Genomic DNA, 21,713 nt, shown 5'->3' with positions numbered 1-21,713 from the left:
GCCAGGTTAAACCACAACAATTGGAAAAAGTGGTGTATGGGTGTGATTTATGCTCAGTTATCAAGAGACTTGGAAAATCCCATTAATGTAAGAATTCCCCTAGGCAAGTCATGATTTTGTGGAAAATCTGCTACTAGCTGTGAACAGCTGTCTTTCAAAACCTGTTCTAAAATTAATGTCACGCGAAATACAGAATCAAAACTTCCCTTAGCTTAAATTTGCTACTAGTGAAATTTTGACATCTATAACCAAAGACAGCCTGAAGACCACGCTCCTGGTTTGACACTTCATTTTTTCTGTGTACACAATTATGGTCCCACAATGTAATAATACACAATTATTATATCTAGACATTCAGAACTGAAACAGCTTTCTATAGTTTAAAATTGGATACCACAAGCAATCTGAAGTTATTTTTCATGATGGGATGTTCCTCTACTTTCTAGGTCTTAAGCACATAGTTTAGAATACCCTAAAATGTTTGGGGTTACAAGATTTTTCACAGTTCCACCTGCATCCAACAGATATTGAGGAAAGCAAAAGAGCTTCACGGCATTTACACATTAGGTGGTCAATGTTTCTGTACTCATCACAAAGCCTAGGCACCTTTTAAAATTCCATACAGATTTTGTCTTATGGGCATGAGCTGATGACTTTTGAGAGTACTTGTTTTCTCAGTGCTAACCAATATTTATAATACTTAAAGCTATTTAGGAAGAATCCAAGAGGTTATACAGCATCAACAAATGAAGCTATACAACTATAACGTCATACAGAAATTAAGATGGTACAAGTTAAATGCAAAAATCCTACTTGAACAAATGTTTACATTCCATGAGAATTAGTAGAAAGGTTTAAAAAGGTGTATAGATTTATCTCCAAGCGTTCACATAACATTACATAGTATTATTAATATTCCTAATACATAACACTACGGAAGTGACAGATACTCCTGTAGCCATTTTTAAGTAAATTCATTAGTAACAGTATCATTCAGTAACCATGAAAACACTGAGTTCAGAAAGCTGCTCAAGGCTACAAAAGAAACCTGTAGCAGAAACAGAAATGGACCTTTCGTATGATGCTTTGCTCTGTGTTCTTATGATTTAAACTATTAAAGTATTATTTCCATTTCACCTGTCAGTGCTGTCTGAGTGACAAAATAAGAAATCCTCCATGCAGGAGGTAACTTACATTCCTCTTCCTTTGGATCGAGTTGTGTAACACTGACAGATAAGCGATCTACACGTTCTTGTAAGGAGTTGACTCTAAATGAGAAACTGTGTGCTTCATTGAAAAGTTCACCAAATATATCTTCAGCATATTTACCTGAAACATGGGAAAAAAAAATAAAATTCAAGCATACCACGAAACAGGCAAATTATTTCTTACTATTTTAATTAAGTAATTCTAAGATGCATGAGTATCACTCATAACAACCTATACTTACTGAGCCCGTTAAGAATCCTTAAGAAAAGCAAGTCGAAGTTAAATACATAATATGCAACTTAATTTATCAGAAATTAAATTATTTAATACATTACAGGACAGATATTCAGCTGCTATAAAATTATTTCACTATGCTGATACGCATGGAACTAGACTGCACAGTTTCTTGGATATGTCTAAAAGGACAACTTCCAGCATCTGAAGCTGCTCCTGTCTGAGTGATAACTTATCTTTAAATTTACCTCAACAGTTTTCTCAAAATGAAGCATAGCTTCAAAAAGGAAGATCAGATATTCACATCAAGGTGAATTAGAACAAGCCTATTCAAAAATACACACTAAAATAATAAATTCTTCTTCGAAGGATCAAAATTCTAGTAACTGACCCGTTTACACTGAAGTAAAAAAACCCCAACCAATCAACAAAACTCCTTTGTTCTCATCAGTGTACATCATACGTTTTGCACAAAAGAGCAGGGCATTCAAATATTATGAGAAAAGGATCAGTAATGAGTTTTTCTTCTACAGAGTACTCCACATACTGCTTCTAATGCTCTCAAAACTCCATTTGAGTAGTCTGCCAATGTCACTGAAAAAACCCCACCAGACTACCCAGCAAAATGTGTAGCCACACTTCTGAAATACAATGTGATAGCTTTCAAAACCTTCAATGATCCTGTGCATATGTAATTCATGTACTGTTTGTGCTCTTACGTTGGTTTTGGAAGTATAAATCTCATAAATTTCTAACTACCTGCTTTGCACTCAAGTTGTGACAGGTATAAAAGGAAAGGATAGCTGTGGAAATTCTGCCTTTGGTGAGCAGTACATCTGGAAGTATACATAAAAACGAGGACATTTTTATATAAACACATCAAAAGAACAAAAATTAAATCCCTGCAGGTACTGTGGAAACTACTTAAAGATGCTGTGTAGTACGCACAAGGCCAGCACATACCATTTATTAAGACTTAGGTAACTGCAATAGAAAAGCAGCATGACTATAAACAACGGAATATAAGAGGAAATCAGAAGAAATGTGCAGAATAAGAAAATAGAAGAGGAACAACTAGCAAACTAACAATAAATATTCCTTCAAAGACATGAGGAATAAGAAAGCCTGCCAGGGAGTCTGCAGAGCTGACTGGCAATGAAAATATAAAGGAATACAGAGAAGACAAGACCCCTGTGGACAAGCTAATTTAACACTTTCTACTGGTGTTCAGTGAAGGGAACTGGAGAGACCCTGATGCGAGAATGCACTGTGGGAGGCTCAAAGAAACTGAAGGAACTATATAAAAATTACAAAACTAAATCAACAAAATGATCAGCAAATATTAGGAACAATTGTAAATCTCCTTACACACACTGAAACACACTACAGTAAGGTTCAAAAATTTTTTCATGGAACATCTTGAGAGCTACAGACCCATAAGCCTGACATCCATACAAATTGGTATAGGTCATTATGAAGAACTGAATTAGCAGACATCTGGATGACTCGTGACAGAAGAGGCAACACAGCTTTTGTAAAGTGAAATCTCTGAATGGTTTAGAAGCACATGGATAGAGAGCTATGATCTACTGAGATTTCCAAGAGAGTTTAGAAAGTCCTTAATCAAACGGTTTGGGGAAAACTTAACAGATGGGGCATACAAAAGAAATGACACAGGTAAACAATTCCTCAAAAGGTAGAAAACAGGACATAGGAGTAAATCACCAGTCTTCACAGTCGAGAAAGGTGAGTTTTACTACATTTCTATGCTGGGATCCATGCTATTTAAGATATGTGTAAATTACTTGAAAAAAAATGACAATAAAGTTTGCCAATGATACAAAGTCATGAAAAAGAAACACACTGAGCATTAGGAAATACAGACAAACCTCAGCTAGTTGGAGAGGCTTCCAGGCTGAAAAGGGCTGGAAGCAGGGAGGTTAGTAGGAATATCCTACATGCTGTCTTGCTCTCATTCTTGGAGCAACTGCTAATAGCCCCAGTGAGAAGCAGACCAAAGGCACTCCCATTCGAAGAACCTTTGTCTTGTAGCACAAGTCCACAGAAAAATATAGGTGGAAAGTTAGTAAAAGTCTTCTCAGCTGGCAACTCACCTAACATAAGACCTAATATATGTCTTGAAACTCTGAAAAGTTTATGTTCTTTAACACGTACCTGAAGCAAGAGAAATTACTTAAAAATGTGATCCACTAAGAACAAGATTGTTAAAGTTTAAATACACAGATACTAAAAATGTAATGTATTTCAGATAATATATTCACAAATATTAATTTTCATTAGATAACTCACATAATATTCAGAGACATACAAACTAAAATTAAAATAATATACAAATTTTCATGTATAGAATAAAAAATTAATATACAGGCAGGGCTTCAAAATCCAGTAACTTCCCTTTCATAGGTGTATTTTAAGGCTAAATTTTTATCTGTATCATTTCATCAGGCTTACAATTCATCTACCTCATTAATGAGCTCCAACTGCAAATAATCTGTCTTGGAAATCTTTTCATTATGTTGCATACAACCACAAACATACAGCGAGGAATAATTTGCCCATGCTCATGAACATTAATCCTCAGATGGGAAATACATTACAAACAACCTGTTGTCTTTGAAGTGGTATGCCAACCATAATGTCTCCACCTACCTGTCTGTTGGTGGTCTCTTTATTTAGCCAGAGGTATATTTAACCAAATGCTTCCTCTAGCAAAGCAAAATGTTTGCTTTTTGTGAAAGGTACAACTACCATTCCAAAGAATACTGTACGTGAATGCATAAATAAGTACATAACACATGTAATCCGGTATTCGAGTTGCCATCTCTGTGTGTATTCTATAGGAATGTATCTTCAATTTTGAATGGATTACAAAGGACACAATCACAGGTGATAATACTGAACGAAGTGTCACAAACTCAAGTAAGTGAAAGAAAGTGTGAGAATAAAACACATTAATAAACAAAGCTGATCTCATTCCACATAATTTATAGGTAATATGTCAGAAGAGTAAGAATGCAAAATTATCCAAATTATCCAAATATTCCAAAGTACCATTAACACTTCAGAAAATTTACAATATTATGGGCCTGCTGAAAAGCTCTACTCTTGTTTCAGGCAGTACAATAAAGAGAATTACAGTTCACTATGACCATTAAAATATTAACACCTTAGGATCCTGCTCACAGTTGGATACGTAATACCAGATCAGAAAGATCACTGGTCTTGTTTGCCTACTAAATTAAATGACAATAGAGACTACTGCAATTAAATTAATTCAATGTCTGTGAAAAGCTTATTTTACTGTATTTGAAAAACCTGCTTGGCATTTATTTTTATTCACAGAGAACTTAAAAAAAATTAAATAAGAGGATACATTATTATTTAGTTTTAATTAAGGAATTCATTATTCACCTTCTTATTCTTTTCATAACTTTTCCTTGTGTATCAAAGGGCTCTGATCACAATTAAACCTTCAGTTAGAAAGGGATACAGGAATGCAGCTCTCTCTGATGTCAGTCAGTATCCTTTTTTGTGACAGACAAATAAAATGTCTTGGAAACAATGTTCTGTCCTTCCTCCCCTCAATAACATACAGGTACTTTGATGGCATTTTGAACAATTATTTTTCTGACTTTTAAAACAGACCTACGAGCTGAAAACAAAACCGTAGCTAGGAGCTACTAATTGAAAATAGAATAAAAATTATACTGCTTACTGCCTTCCTCATTTTTTTAAAACTAAAACCACCAAAACATTTATTATCCACTCCATTTCCATTCATTACCATGGCAATAAGTGTACAATGGTTTATAAAATGTCAAAAAATACTGATCAGTACTTTTTGTATATTTTATAGTGCTTTGCTTTCACTAAATGTTCCTTCTAATTTGTTTTATCTCCTAATCTCCCTCCATAATTTCTTAAGCTTTTATCCAGCCTCCCTGGCTTCTATCCACAAATGAGTAACTGCTAACAATCCAACAGACTAAAATGAAGACATACTAAGGTAAAAGAAATCGGGGTTTTTTGTCTTGTTCTGGGGAACTGGGTGTGTATCAGATGAAGTCAACCACGACCACCACATCGGGTTCTGGACAGTACTTCAGGCTAATTAAATAAAGTGTGACAACGAGATGTCTTCAAAGATTTCATATTGTGTTGTACAAATTCTTACAACCACACTAGGGATCAGGGCATACATTAGCAGTCCCCTCAAAACTCCAGTCCTTAAACCCACCTGAACTCCAGCATTCTCAATGCTGTATCTGTTGGCAAACCCTAAGGAAAGGCCATTTAAATTAATCATTTTGCTATACTAGATCAGTTACCAACAGATTTAGTTACAGGCTCTCAGACATGGAGTGGGACATGAGTCCTGAACCAGGACTTGTGGAAGAAGTCACTTCTTTACTACCCTTCTGCACTGTTAAAGAAAAAGAGTTCCAAACTGCTCAACTGCATCCCAACCTGAAGCAGCATCCTGCAGATCAGTTATGGCACTGGCAGCCTTTGTGAAACATGGTCTGAATTTGACGTAGCTACCTGGATAAACACATTGACCACACACAGTGCTCAGTGCCATAAACCAGCATCATTTTTTGAAATTCAAGAGGATGACTAGTAAAACTCAGGCCAATGTAAGATGCAGCAAGTAGGACAATCAAAATAAGACAATTGTTCAATCTTGCCAGAAGTATTAATCTTAATTAATTTAGCCTTAAGTAATCTGCCAGACTCCTGGGGCTCAGTGGTGTGTGTGAGCATGTTTTAACATTTACAAACCCAAAATCTAATCCAAGACATTTATCACTGAATTAAATTATAAAAATACATAATATATTAAATATGTGGTGACATTATTAAGTGCACAGTATAGTGAAGGGTTATGTCACTAAAATTAATATTAATAAATACTATTTGATATTAAAATAGTAAATATGTTGATATATTGAACTACACAAACCCCAAAATAATATTAGTTTAAAAATATGAGTTTGGCAATTTAAAAGAAATATGTAGAAATTGATAAAACATCTGAAAGAATAAGCTTAGCATTCAAGTCTGTGACCCACGTATACACTATCATTCCTTGATTTCTATTATTTCATTCCTGTTCACACACTATACAGTATTTTTGTCCACTGCATTTTCTAAAAAATAAAGGCACAGAACAAGAGCAACTGTAAAACCTGTCATGTCCCACTGCACAATCCCTTCCCAATATACTTACACTATGCAAGATTACATTATCCACTACTGAATAGTTCCTTTCTACACAATATAGTGTATTTATTAGAAAATATTCTCTCAGGATAATTAGTTACTACATAAGCCACTAACAATATATAACCAAGGTTCCTTTATAAAGCAAAACAAGAAAGATATACTAAGTCTACTAATACATTTTTCCTCCTCCATTATTTCTGACATATAATTTAACCTATCCATTGCCTGTTGATTCAGCTTCAGATCTTCACTACATAAATTAATTTTTAGAAAAAAAAGAGATATATCTGAGTTTGAAAGTCTGGGTTTATTTCTCACCAGGATCATTTAAATCTCACAGCTCAGTGACTAGGAAACAGACTAAAAGCTAGGAGACTGAACTTGGAGATAAGAACCTTGGCAGATCCTTGAGAACTTCATTGGTTATGGCTAAGCAAGCTCTGAAAAATGATGTACTAAATACATAGCACGGGTGCTAATTAGGAACTTTCATTATGAAAGTGTGAGGGCAGTCCACAAGGACTGGACTTAAGGATTATAATAGGAGTATCAGAGTACTGAAGAGAGAACTTGATTCCTTCAGCCAGGAAAACTGAACCAGACATTTATCAGACAACCTGACCAGGGCATCGAAAGTATCAAATAAACTTTGTTAAAGACCTTATTAGAGCAGGTCTGACGCTTCTTGTTGACACCCAAAAAGAAGTCGTCAGCCTTCAAAAATCTTCAGCCATGGAAGTCTTGAGATATCATTGTTACCTCCCACTGAGGACACTGTCAAGTAAACTAGCTGAGATTACCACTATGTATTCAGAAATCTGTGAAAGAGACTGCTGGGAGCTGAACTTTATGTTGAAAGTAGCAGTGCTAATGATCATTTCAAAGGGAAGTCTTGCTCTTCCTTTTACTTCTAACACAACCTCAATTCACTGCTTTATGTAGGCAAGGAATTAATGGCAGGTGGGACTTTTTTCTGCTAACACATAATTGCTTCCAATGAAACTTTATTGACCCTTTGCTTATCCTCTCATTACCATTCCGGATGGACACAAAACAGCGTCACATCGCCACTGCTGCAAAGACAACATCAAGAAATCAGACGGAAGATTTTGAGAGGATGGGGTTCTCTCAAGCTGAGTTAGCCTTTAGTTTTCAAGTCCATCAGTTTGCTTACTCCATATGCACAAGAACACTTTCTCTTGTGTTCCCAGGCAATTGTAGTAATAATAAATTAAGAGGAGTGACTAATGAAGAAAATTCACAACAAATACTGAATGTCCTCTTGAATACACTGAGAAGGAGGATGGGCAGTGCAGGATGTGCCACAGGGGTTCTCCTGTTTCTGGAATACTGACTGAAGCTCTAGCTGCACATCTGCAGAGACTTACTTCCAACCATGCAGCATGCAGGAACCTTACCATGTGCTGAAGATGTTGTCCACACAGGGTGAAGAGAGAGGCTGATCTTTGAGCTCAAGAGGCCTGGTTCTAAAGATTAGTTGCAGTGCTGACACCTCACTGGTAAGTATTTCTGGAGAAACATTTCCCACTTACTGAATTACTTAAGCCAAGACAAACTGAAGATTTTCCTGAGCTGAAAAAGTGTTTCTCACAAGATGAGAGAAAAGTGTTTCTCACAAGATGAACCCTCTCGGGGAGGGCATGGTAAGCAAAAAATAAGAAAGAAAAGCTAAGCATGTCTGAGAAGAAAAAATAAGGGGGAGAAATAATTTGCTCCAAAGTCAGGCTTTCATTCCTGAAAACTAACAAATAAGGGGCAAGGAAAAGAAAGAATTAGAGGAACATGGTAAAAATAGATACAGTACATAGAAAAGCTAGAAACAGGGAAAAGGCAACAAAAGGTTCAATGTTAAGTGAAAATTGTTTCCACTAACATAAAAGGGACTCCAGCTTAGCAGAATTAGGCAGCATTCTCTTTGGTTATGCAGAGGTAAAAGAAAAAATGCATCTTGTTATGACTGAATAAAAGGTCTAGTCTGAATGCCTGCAATACAAATATTTATTAAAGGCACATACTCAAAAGAAGAAATGTTCTCCTCCCTAGATGGAGGTGTCAGAGACCAGGGCTGAGAACGAACCCCGACAGTTGGGTTTGTTATGTCGTACCGAGATTCTGTGTCCAGAACAGCTGAATAAAAGGAAAAACAAGATTGGTCAGTAGCTGTGAATAAAATGAGGAGGCTACATTCACACAAGACAGCTATTTATTCGCCTTCTAACAATGGCACAGCTGCACAATGCTATCAGTTGTGTTTCATGTATGCGAGAATGTTATGGCCTGACTTACACCAACGTATAGAGAATTGGAGCACTAATGTATGTGCAATATTGCTGAAAAAATTAGGTAAGCACTTCCTCAAAGCAGATGCTGTTAGAAAGCAAGAAATACAGGGAAGAATGGCTAGGAAACTAAGACAGCTGTTGCTGTTGTCCAGAGAGTTTCTGTTCTGCCACAACGCTAAGAAAAGCTGTTAGAAAACAGATCCTTTTATGAAGTAAGAGAAGACTGGGAATAGACAGGGGGAAAAAATTACTTACTGGCAATTCTCTATGTTGTATCAAGACAGACTGATGTGTTTTCATGCTCCAGGGATAAAGGCAAGGACTATCACTCAAAGCAGAAATAAGTATTTCATCCTTTCATCTCTACTTTTAAAGGTCAGAAAATTTCTCAAACTGAACAATTAAAAGAGCACATCAAGTAAGCTATGAAAGGATTGATAATTTGTATGGAGACACATAGTAGATACCACTGACATAATGATGTAAAGCCCTTTTAATTTTATACTGAAACACAGGAAAACAGAATTCCTGTCATTTCATAGATATTGTTGCTGCATGTATATCCTATTTAAAGGTTGTATCCAAGATCGTAGAAACACAATCCTGTTCAGGTTGAAAAGACCTCCAGAAGTGACCCAGTCCAACACCCTGTGCAAAGCAGATCCAGTTAGATACAGCTGCTTGACTAATCCTGGTGAGCTGTTAATATATCCAAGAATGGAGATCTAATGACCTACATGACAAAACTCTATGCTTATTTTTCCTCACAAATGACCTTATCATTTAAAGTACTGGAGGCTCCAATTCCATAACAGCACTCTTTCTCCATATCACGTCAAAAGAAAGGTTAAAACTGGCTGGTCATGAAAATCACAACCATAATGGCAGAAGATTGATCCTCTATTTGAGGGCCAGTAAATGAAAAATCTTAGAGGCAGAGATAACTGATTGCTAATCATTTAGATTTGCATAACTTTACCAGCAAAAGCAAAAGCAGCTTTAGTTTAAAGGAAACGAAACCCTACCAGAACTCTCAGTTTCAACTGTCAGAGTAAAGCCTCATTTTGTCTACAGCTTAAAGGCTGATTCTCAAACATATACGTTATTCACAGAAAACAAAAAGGGACGGAGTGCAGAGAAGCTGGTTGCCAGGGGACTGCTGTGAAACCATGCCTGCTGGCTGTGACTCACAGGCAACTACTAAAATTTATCTGCATGCCAGCAGACCTCACTGTACACCCCTAACAGTGACACACCAAGTGAAGTCTGGTTATTCGGGTTTAAGCATGAGACACAAAATTCCTATTCCAGAACTCCCAAATATTTTTTAATCTGTATTACTCCTAGCATAAGCAGGCAGAAAAGCTAAAAGAATTCTGGAACAAAATACTTTCACAAGTACTCAAACCTTTGTAACACGATCCCTATTTTTAAAGAACAGTCTTTAGCAGTACTGAGAAATAAGTACTATTTTGTAAAACATTCTATTTTAATTGTAGGAAAAAAAGTTTGTTGGGTTTTTTTTTGTTGAAAACATACACAGTATCAGATAAAAACTTGGTATAAACACATGTATGCATGTTTCAGGGAAGAACCACATTGCTTTTCCAAAAACGAGTTACACACAGTTACGGTTACATTCCCTTGCAAGTGTTTCTCTGTGCTATATCCTCAGCAAACCATGTAAAAAATGTGGGAGCATTCAGTGGATATTCTTAATTTCTTTTTTCTTCCTTAATTGACTTCTTTCTGTTCTAGTATTGCTTCATCCTGACCTCCTCCTAAGCAGCAGTACAAGCAATGTTAGATTTAAGCTCTGTATACCAAGAAAACATAGCAAAGGCAGCTGAATCTCAACAGGTCAATCTGAGACCATGATGTTGAGTTAGAAGTTACTGTTGGGTTTTTTAAGGTCAAATAATGCTTCCAAATGAAAACGCCAAATATAAATTTGGCATGCTACCTACAAAAGTAAATGCAAGCAAACTAAACTAAAATAATACAATATTAATAAGTTGGACTTGGAAGTGGAGGCTTCATGAGCAGTACATGAGAAGTACATAAGCAGCTAGTCTGGGAAGGGCTTTTGGCAGAATGAAGCAAAACCACAGATGGTGATCATACACTGCATCCTAATACGATATGCTCTTGGTTCACTGAAAGTACTCAAATAGTTACTTTCCTTTGCTGCTGCAGCTATATCAATAATGTTCATATTTATGTGCTGTAAAGCATTCCTGTCTCAATTGCATAATTCAGTGTCCTCAATTAAGTCTTCCACCTAATGGCAGTCTAACAGCTTTGATAGGCTGCCACAACACACTCACCATACAGCATATCATCAAACCAATAATTAAATCAACAAATTAGGCTACTTCACCTATGACTAAGAAAATTATGGAGCTGACTTTTCACATTGTAGATGTATATACATGCACATTTAAATATTTAATGTGTTGGTAGTTTTACTAATGTCCTAGTGGTTAAAAAACACTTGTAGTATTGGAAATCCACAATGTTATCATGCTGGTTCACCTGACAACTTACTGAGTTGCTGTAACTTAAAGAAAAAATAAGCCAGATATCAGCCTTTTCAGCAAAACTCCTTCAGAGTTCCAGAGCTCGAGAAGTATTCACTCCTCTCAAGTGCACCAAGGGTACAATTGTTGACAGAGCGAGAAGTAGGAAGAAAAATCTTTACCTATTTTAAATACCACATAATAATCACATTTCTGGGTTTATTACTTCAAAAGGTAACTCCTCTTTTTTTCTGAATGACCAAGAGTTTAAGTTGAGAGAATTAAGCAACCAGTGATATATTTCTCATTAAGTCATACTCCCTCTCAAGAATTGCTCTAAGGTTAGCAATTACTGACTTCATTAACTACCAGCTATCTTTTCCTGTCACGTTCCACTGGTAACAGAAATACATGGATTAAGTGTTTTAAGACATGCTGCTAGAAAAATTCCTAGCTTTCTTTCACAGAAGTCCATGCTAGACACTATCCACAAAAGCAGCACATTCCAGACCCAGTGACAATTTTCTACTGAGAATTTGAAAAGGTGTTCATACTTCAAACACTGTAACTGTAAAATATATCAGTTCTAAATACAGCTATTAAGACCATGTACTTACTTAGGCTACTCAGTTGTCTGATTATATTCGCCAAGGAGATATTGGTGACACATTCCAATTCATTCTTGATACCTCGGGGAAGAGCTGTGTGGCACAAGTGCCTGGGGTCTATGTTCCTTTTTACCAGCGGCATCCTGAAATGTACCAGAGGACCAGCAAACCTGCAAAGAAAATAGACACAGTACTGTTATAAGTTTAATTGTAAATATTTTAAATTCAGGTTATGTCTGAAGTTAAATCGACTAATCCTAACAGATAAAAATAGCTCCATAGTACTGATGGAATTCATTGCTCTGTGAGTACCTAAATATTTTCTTCTTTAACCAAAGAAAGATTATTTCATTCTCTCTCTTTAAATTTTTACCTGATTCAGATTCCAGTGAAGTGACAAATAATTTTTTACAGTTCTTGTTTTTATCTAAACCTCCCACCCCCCCCAAAAAAGACAGGAAAATCTTTGCAGTACAAAACCATTAGAGAAAAATTGTGTTCTTGATGGACTACTTCCTTATTTGGGGCAAGCAAAGTCCAACAAAAAATTATTTTTATTATGAGGTCAAAGTCAAACTAGTCATCTATTACACTCGAAAGGTAGATATGATTCATTCATTATCTCATGTCACCAGCAGGAGTCACCCTTCTAATCTGAACATCACTTCTAAATCGTACCCAGTTATGGTAAGAAAAGAGAAGATGTTGCCCTTCCCCCTACACTGTTACTGACAATAAATTCAGCCAACAATGCATCTTCCAAATATGAAAATCTCCACAGTAAACTTGTTGTACAATATCCTCCAGGACTCAGAAATCCTACCCCTTCACACTTTTCCAAATTCAAATGATAAATACAGCAAGAGTCTTTACTAGTTCTACAGGCAGCATAAGAATCATCTCAGGCTGTGAATCCCAGGTTTGTAATTTTCTGCACCCATGACACTGATTGGAAGGAGTTTCCCAAAGGGCAAGTTACATCCCTCATCTTATCAGTGCTTCTTATTAAGATCAGTCTACTAAAATTTTTCTTCATGAAAAACTGATTCCCTAAAATTATGTATTTTTTCCACCATTTGTCATGTAACACTCTGAATGACCAATGCAAAATTCACACTTGATACACAGAGAATGGATACATTTAATATTGGTATAACTTAGTCTCCTTTTCCACTGCAGAAGAGGTTACACTTTATCCAGACTGAAAGGCAAACAGGTTTTCCAATGCAACCCATACGCAGTCCTAGTTCTTCAACCATCCAGCCTGCCTGCTTCATTTGTCCTCTGCTCAAAAGTTTTACCCCAAAATGTTCTTGGGATGCAGTCAGGGCTTTGTGTTGTGCCACAGAATGCACTTTCCCTACAGTATATATTTAGCCACTGTTAACCTTACTTGGTCAAAACCAAGAGAAGGTGTTTTTGCATAATAGCATAAGGTAGAGCTGAAATTTCGCTGATCTAGAATGGCACAGTGAATTAGAAGAGGCAAAGGTGACTGTAAAGGAGTACTTTCACCTCTCAGGCTGCTTAGATTTCTCCTTGCCATGTTTCCTGGGAGTATATTCTTTCACTGAAGCCAGGGCTCATAGCTGAAGGACCCAGATGGGATCCTTACAAGGACCTGAGAAACATCTCCGTGTTTCCAGGATCTGATTGCATCTCATTCATTGCATTTTAACATCATGTCTACCACCCTTATTTTCTTGACTGAACAATCAGAAATACTCTATGCTTTTTATTTGCTTTTATTTTCTCAAAATATCCCAAATCTTTCCAGCCCCTAAGTACTGAAAAGCTAGCCTTTACACACAAACTAAATAAAATAAAAAGTGCAAATCTGAACACTGTCTCAGATAGAAACAATGAAAAAGAGTCTATAAACCCTTAACTACAGGTTTGTTATCATGGGTCCCCAACAGAAAATAAGGAAACCATTCTGTCACTGTCAAAGAAACAGAACAAATGATATGTGAGCAATGTTCTACAGAAGCAATTAAATATTAATTCCAAAGTTGAGCCCTTTCTTGATTACTGCTTTAATGACAGTGTTGTATAAACATCAAGCAGACAACTCTTTTAAAGATGGTCCAAACAAGTATGTAAAAAAACATTTTCACAGAAAAATTTCACACTTTCAACATTTTCTAATATCTGAATAATGCTGTTGTGGCTGTCCTACACAAACACATCGTATAACAAGAAAAGGTAGCAGTAGGAACAGTAAGTATGCTAAAAGGTGTAGTTTTCAAATAATAAACTTGGAAGGGAAACAAAAGACAGAAGATATAATTGACACCTTCAAAATCATGCCTCATATTTGAAAACTATGCAAAACCTGAACAGAGGATATTTACCAGATTCCCACAGAAACAAAACAAGGGAGGCAACAAAGGAAAATATCACTTAAACATGCTTAAAACAAGGGAAAAGGCATTTCACATAATGTTTAATAAGTTCGGGAACTAACTGCCACAGAATGCTCTATACAACAAAAGTACCTGCTGGTAATTTGTCCACTATAGACCTCATATTCTTAGCAGTTTGTTGCAATGACTAGAAGGTCTTGATGATTCCTCCCCGATTGTAACTAGTGATCCCAACACAGGGAGCAACAGGTGTGCAACAGCAAATGGAACTTTACTGTACCCACACAATTTCTTCACTCCTATAAAAGACGTTTTTCCTAACGTAGTTCATAACAAGAAAGCTGAAAAAATCTGAGACCGCTATGTTTATTATGTAGCTTTAGAGCTGTGAAAGAGGAAAAAAACAAAAAAGGAATTGTTACGATCTATTATATCCTTTAGGCAAAACGCAAAAAAATATATACACACCCCCTCTCCCCAGCTCCCAAACCATGCATTACCCAAGCCACTGGGGCAGAAAAGGAAAAATTCATTCCTACATCATGAAATCCTGTTACCATGTCACTCCAAAGTAAGCCCTGGAAAGTGTTCATAACCCCAGCCAGGCAGAAGAGAGAAGCAGCTTGTCAGTGCATAAGAGGATCCCTCGGCTGAGAGGTTACATGACACCTCCTCAGAGGTTTACAGCTTTCCTCCTGTCACACAGGTCTCCCTCCCCTCAGCTCTGCTGCTTCCTGGCTCAAAACTCAGGAAGGCAAGGCAATCCTGAAACACAACTACCTCCTCCTCCCTGCAATTCCATGCAAATCTTTTGAGGCAGTTCTTCTGAAATGAAGCGGCACTAGTTTACACTCAGTTAACTGCAAGTACTTTACTCCACAGTGATCTTAAAATGAAACTTCTCTCTACAAAGAGATGTGGATGCCTTTTGTAGAGCTACTATTGAAAACTCTTCTGCCCCACTTCCTATACATCCTTTGAAGCACTCTGAATCCACTTGAGAAGCCAACTCTAATCTTCTTCGCAAAACCCTTTACTACTTCAGTTGCACAATGGCTGGCACAAACTCATCCCCCTCACATATGCTTCAAGTATGAGTACAGAATACGACTGTGTGTACATAATGCCTGCCTAATGTTTTTGTTAAGCTACCATGTTTCCATATGTGATTTTTCAGGAATTAGGTAAAATGCTCAAGTTGCTTTTCAATTAATTCCTATTACTTAAAAAAACCAGCAAAACAACGGCACTAATGAGAGCTAATTAAAATGTTTTCAGAAGAACAGCCTTAATGAGATTCGACCGCACTTCTTTTCAAAAAAGCAAGTTGTTGAGTGTGTTGCAGTCCTCTTCAGCTCTTAGGGGTCTTAGGGGGTGAGTGAAACTCTTTGTCTCATACTTCTCAAGCACTGCTGGCAGCAGCTGAGAAACCTTCTCAGGGCACCTGCCCCTCACGCCCACAGCCCCTGGCTCTGAGCAGGACAATGTTCCCCGCTGCTGGTGCTCAGAGAAGGTCCTGGGGAGCACTGGGGTAGGAAACAAGCTACCACTTCCCCTTCAACACCCTCCTGTAGAAAAATTTCAGAATTGCAAGATGTGTGGAGAAATGTTACATGACTTACAAGAAGCTTGTGAAAAATCTGAAATGTCAGTAGTCACAGTAATGATTCAGATTTTCTAACGAGTACAGTAAGACAGGTAGGAATGAAAGCACAACAATAAGGTGGGGAAAATGAACTCACCTGCCCAACAGTTTAACTAGAAATTAAACTACAGTTTCATTTTCAGGAGACTAATAAAATTTCACAATCACATGGTTTTATTAATGAAAGTTTACTTCTGATTAGGTTACATTTCACCCTTACTAAAATTGTCATTATTTTCGTAGCATTAACAAAAGATATTCTATAACATGCCAATAACGCAGGACTGAATGCTCTTGCTTTGATGGAATTAAATTAACCGGCCATTTCTAGAGTATATCTTTAGACTTCAGTATTACAATACTACTTGTAATTTTCCTTTAACAATGTGCAACAGCAATGCCTTTCATATGCCCCATTTAATTGATCACGTTCCAGCTGCTGGCAGAACAGACCACAGTTTCAAATGCAACAATCAATTTAACACTTCCCCCACCCACCCTTAGAAATACAAATAGAATATATAATAAGTTTTATATTTGCTTACGTAATCGTGTACTAACTGCACCTACGCTATACACAAGCTAATAAAAAAAACCCTTAAATGTGTTAACAAATCTGGTAAAATCAGAATTGCATAAGTTAAAAAACCAAGCTCATTCACCTGGCAAATTTTCTTTTAATTATATTACAAGACATTATAAATCATATCAGTTGCAAAAAATCCAAACATGAAGTTCTTATAATGTCCACCTCTACTATGAAAGGCAAATGTGCAAAGAATTCATCTTCCTTGTTTTTCTGCAGCTCTCACTGCAAGATCAAGATCAGGTATAAGCTTAAGAAGGAACAGACACCTACAGTGTGGTGTCCTTCAACAAATTAGGCCACAACCACCTACTGCTGAGTCAACATAACGATTTTAAAACTCTAAAGGCAATTAACATCCCTTAAAGGATACATCTTAGAACTGACAAGATGACAACTGACATCTTAAATTGGCAATTCAACAGAAATGTGTTAAAATTACAGTTTTGAAATCCTTTCTGTTGTGAACCATGTCACAGAATGGAAAACCTTCTCCTTGGAACATTTCCCTCAAATCTCAGTCTTCTGCAACTTGCTTTCAAAAATTTTTTCTAACTGCAACTAACTAGGAAAAGACTTTATTGTAACTAAAAAAATGTGCAAGAAAATAAATGCCGAATATATTACTAGAACATGATGTTGACATCACTGCTCTTTATGAACGAGTGCAAAATGAATCGTTTGCATCTTAAGACCTCCTATACTAGACTGTCTGTTCCAAAAAGTTGTTAAACAGTTACAGAATCCTAGAATATCCTGAGCTGGAAGAAATCCATCAGGATGATTGAGTCCAACTCCAGGCCCTGCACAAGACAGCCCAAGGATCACACCATGCGCCTGAAGGTGTTGTCCAAACACTTCTTGAAATCAAGCTGGTGACATAACCATTTCCCCAGGGAGCCTGTTCCAGCACCCAACCATGCTCTGGGTGAAGAACCTTTTCCTAATATCCCATCTAAACCTTCCCTGACTCAGCTTCATGCTGTTTCCTCGAGTCCTGTCACTGGTCACAAGAGTTTGATCAACCTAAGGAGCAATTCCTATATAGGGCATAGAAAGGAAGTTGATAATTTATTTCTTAATTAAACCACAGAGTCACTACTAAAATACTTCATATTTTATTTGTAGTCACAAATACAAAAATACTGTTCCCCAAGTAATACCAACAACAGTCTCTCAAAACATTTTCTAAATATGCTGTTGCTGAACTGAAGGTAAGATTATTCAGGGATAGATTAATATGTCAATGGGTCACTGAAGGCTCTATCTCAATAACTTTGTATAGGAAAGCATTTGATTAGCAAGACAGTAATTAACAGATTGTGAAAACCAATATCCCTCATATAACTATAAAATAGATTTAAAATTAATTTGTAATATTTATTCTGTATTTAATATTGACTGACTTCTGTATTGTTTAAATTGTCTGTGGCAATTAGTATTTTCCTCCTGTAGAACAATCTGTAATCATTTCAGCACATCTGTCACATCAGATAAGCAGAAAAGACAGCACAGTCACAAATATGGGTAGGACTTGAGTTCTACTCAATCTCTAAGGCATAATTACAGACAGTGTTAAAAAATTTTTTTTCAGCTGCTACCATCCAGCCAATTTTCTCTCAGATGTGTATCACAAGACTACAGTCTCCCCCCCCCACACCTGTATGCACACCTGCACACAAACCCACACACTCATCTTTAAAGCACATGAAAAAATATTTGAAAATCAATTTGGATTTGATTACAGACACGAACCACAGCCATTTCTACTTCTTTGTCAAAATTTATAAGTTTAATATTTATTCAGCTAAACAAATGGAAAAAAAAGGGCAATAATTTTTTACATTGGAAAAGAAAAAGCTGTCTTTTAAGCCCTATGTAGCTTGTGACTATCATGAATTACTATCGTAAAAGTGAAGGCAATTTTGGCAAGCTATGGGTGGGAAGAAATTGAGTGATTAATAATTTGTATGCTGACTTTTAAGAGCTTTATCTGTGATAAATTAGCTTTTCAAATAAATTTTAAATAGCTACTGTCACTGAGATAACTCTGGTGATGGCAGTGAGAGCAGAGTTCTCAGTATGGGCAACAGTGCAAAATACGACTCCTCAGCAGCAATGGAAGAAGTACAACCTCACTGACAGAAACAGCAGCAACATATCAGGGGAGAAAGTCAACATATCAGTTCATAACTATAGGGCTACCTCAAATTTGAGAGGAAACACCAGTGTATTTTCAGAGTGAAACTGCAGTCTGGGTCAAGTCAATGAGCTCTGTGTAACAAAATACAGCATCATAGCATGCAGCAACCACTCTCCACCCTGAGAGCCCAGCCCTTAGGGCTTCCACACCATTTCCCATTCTGCTGGGGAGAATCATTTACCGTCCAACTCTGGCTACAACCTGCTCTTTAACTTTGGGCTTTCCTCAGTGTCCCCACTTGTCTGGAATTCCTCCCACCTGTGTTTTGTTCAGGCTGCCTCTGGCCCCTCTTGTCCCAGTATACAGGTGAGAGAGGCTGTCACCCTCTCCTCTCCCCTCTCCTTTCACTCCAATTACACGCACAGAGCAAAAACATAAGATATCCTAAATACAAGGGGAGAATATTCAGGTCAATATTAGTTTCTTTTTATCAATACAAGTGCAAAATGCAACAGGGTTAAATAAACAGCACGTGGATTTTGCAAATCTCATCCATATTATTAAGCAGAATTCCTACTAATGAAATGGAATTCAAACATAAACAATTCAGAGTGAAGCAGCTTACTAACTGGCTTTTTAAGATAGGTTCTTTTTACAAGGTTAAACTCAGCTTGATTTCACATAAATGAAGTTTTCCCTTTGTTTTCCTATGGTTTTGCCTATGATTTTCCAGAATATAAACAAGTACCTACTGATTTGTCAATTTCTTAAGCATCAGATGGTACTTCCTTCATTTCCCACTACCTTTCCAACAGCTTCCATCTTACTATGGTGTCTTTTAAAGTCATTCATGTCAAATTTAACAAATTTGCAGCAAAAGCAAAAAGAAAAAAAAATCCAGCCATCATTACTGCAGTTATTTGTCTTGCTAATAACTGTAAAAATATCTCTGTTCATCTTAATAAAGCAGCTATTTAAATCAAATTGCTCTTGGAAAAAAAACCAAAAACATTAGAAACAAATCAGGTTCAACACTACCTTCCCTGAACAGCAGGACTGCTGGGGGCAATAAGGCACTAAGCCAGTTACACTTCTGGCTTATAGACAAAATTCAATGAACAAAGCTACACGTGACACTGTTTAGCATGTCTACAGCAAGAAACATTTAGACTTACAACTTTCCTTCACATTAAGTATGTTAAGCAAAAATAGAAATAAGAAAATTATAATGATCTTTTTTTGTACAATAGTTTACTTCTGAAATACATGTAATATAAAAAAACAGAACATACATATACTAAAATTTCTGATTAAAGAAACTCTCCTAGGTCTATTAAAAAATAAAATAACAACACTAAGGATTTCCAGATGTTAGATGCAAATTAATTGGTATTTAGGCTTGGTTTTCCTTATAATTCTACTTCTTAGTATCTTGAAACTAAAACTTTTATTACATGTATGATGACCCAATCCCTTCATGACCTGTCATATTTTAAATTTACAAAACAGTAAATAATCAGAATCAGAAGAGAATAGAATTGCATTTCTCAAATCCAAATCCTAAAGGCACAAAATACTAATCACCAATTTCTTTTCTTCCAATACAGCACTAAATTACAGTGAAGACTTACAAAATCAGTCTTGTAAATAGTTCACAGAAAAGATGAAAATCATTATACCCAAACAGGCACAAGTTGCAATGATAGTTTACTAAAAAAGTTTTTTAAAAAAATTAATGAAATTAAACAAATGTATCCATATATTAATGGAGAAATATTTAAGTCATATGGAATCACATCTTACTTCATTGTTAAGATAGTAATCAAGAAAAAATAGTGACTTCTTGCACTTGTATTTCTATTAAGCTTCCTGAAGAAGTTAATTTAAAAAATATAAAGCATATGTACAATATATTTGCATAACATATATGTACAGACACATATGGCTACCTCAAAATAGAAATATTTTAAATTATTACATGTACAATTAGAAAAAGAACAGCAAAATTTCTTAGCAGCATTACTAAATATTATTCAGAATAGCCTGTACTCATTAATTTTCTCCTAGAGAGCTCCTGTCAGGTCATTTGATTAATAACAATTTTGGAAGTATCCTGGGTTCTAATTTAGGTACAGCCAAGAATGCTCAAATTAATTTTTGATTACAAGTTTTCCTCTTTACCCCAAAGGCTAAAAATGTATTAATGCATAACATAGTATGGAACTTGAAATTGCTTTTTGAGACCTATGTTTTATCTGATGACATTTTTTCTCTCTGCATTAATCTAGTCTTCCTGTTAACAGTTTCTATGTATAGTGTATAACACAAAAGCCCTATGATGGATTGCAACAAAAGCTCTTTATTATAGTCTTGACAGAGACAGATAACTAATCCAGTGTTAATTTAAAATCAAAACCTTAGTACCAGAACTAAAGGTACAGTTTCTGTGGTTTAAGTATATCTTATCATAACAAGCTGCCTTTGAAAATTTTCTACCATTTTCCTTGAAAATAAATATTCCATGCATTAACAGTTACCTTTGCTACATAGTCCTTTGCCAATCCAGGATAAGACCTATTACAAGCACACGTGAATTTTATAACAATCTTACAGAATCTACCACATGCACATAAAAATCAATGCCAATATACTTCTGTTGCACAGATACAACAACCTGCTTTTGAATGAACAATATTTCGTGGCAGCAAATTATAAATATTTAAAGAAAAGGTACCTGAACTTCCCGGCTGCTAAGAAAAGCAGCCTGGTAGGTACTGGGGGGATGAGGTGTTTCACCCTGGCTACTGCACTGAATGGCTGCGTTTCCCATCCCCGACAACTTCCAGGGCTCCG

The 21,713-nt window shown here is 36.3% G+C and overlaps 1 protein-coding gene across 1 annotated transcript in view; it reads right to left on the bottom strand.

Moving 5' to 3' along the window:
* The window catches only part of WASF1 (WASP family member 1), a gene marked incomplete at its 3' end in the record, with an annotated part of 28,177 nt that extends 15,891 nt beyond the window's left edge, over positions 1–12,286 (bottom strand). The window contains exons 1-2 of the mRNA XM_082277144.1: positions 12,130–12,286; positions 1,195–1,329 (exon numbers count right to left, since the gene is read on the bottom strand). Coding sequence (XP_082133270.1) covers positions 1,195–1,329; positions 12,130–12,262 — 268 coding nt within the window. The 5' untranslated portion in view covers positions 12,263–12,286. The remainder of the gene's footprint in view (positions 1–1,194; positions 1,330–12,129) is intronic.
* Between the last annotated feature and the right edge of the window lie 9,427 nt (positions 12,287–21,713).

Source organism: Coloeus monedula (genome assembly GCF_965178545.1).
Source record: "Coloeus monedula genome assembly, chromosome: 2".
NCBI classification, from domain to species: domain Eukaryota; kingdom Metazoa; phylum Chordata; class Aves; order Passeriformes; family Corvidae; genus Coloeus; species Coloeus monedula.
The sequence above is the reverse complement of the archived record's forward strand: the minus strand, read 5'-3'. Positions and strand labels throughout refer to the sequence as shown.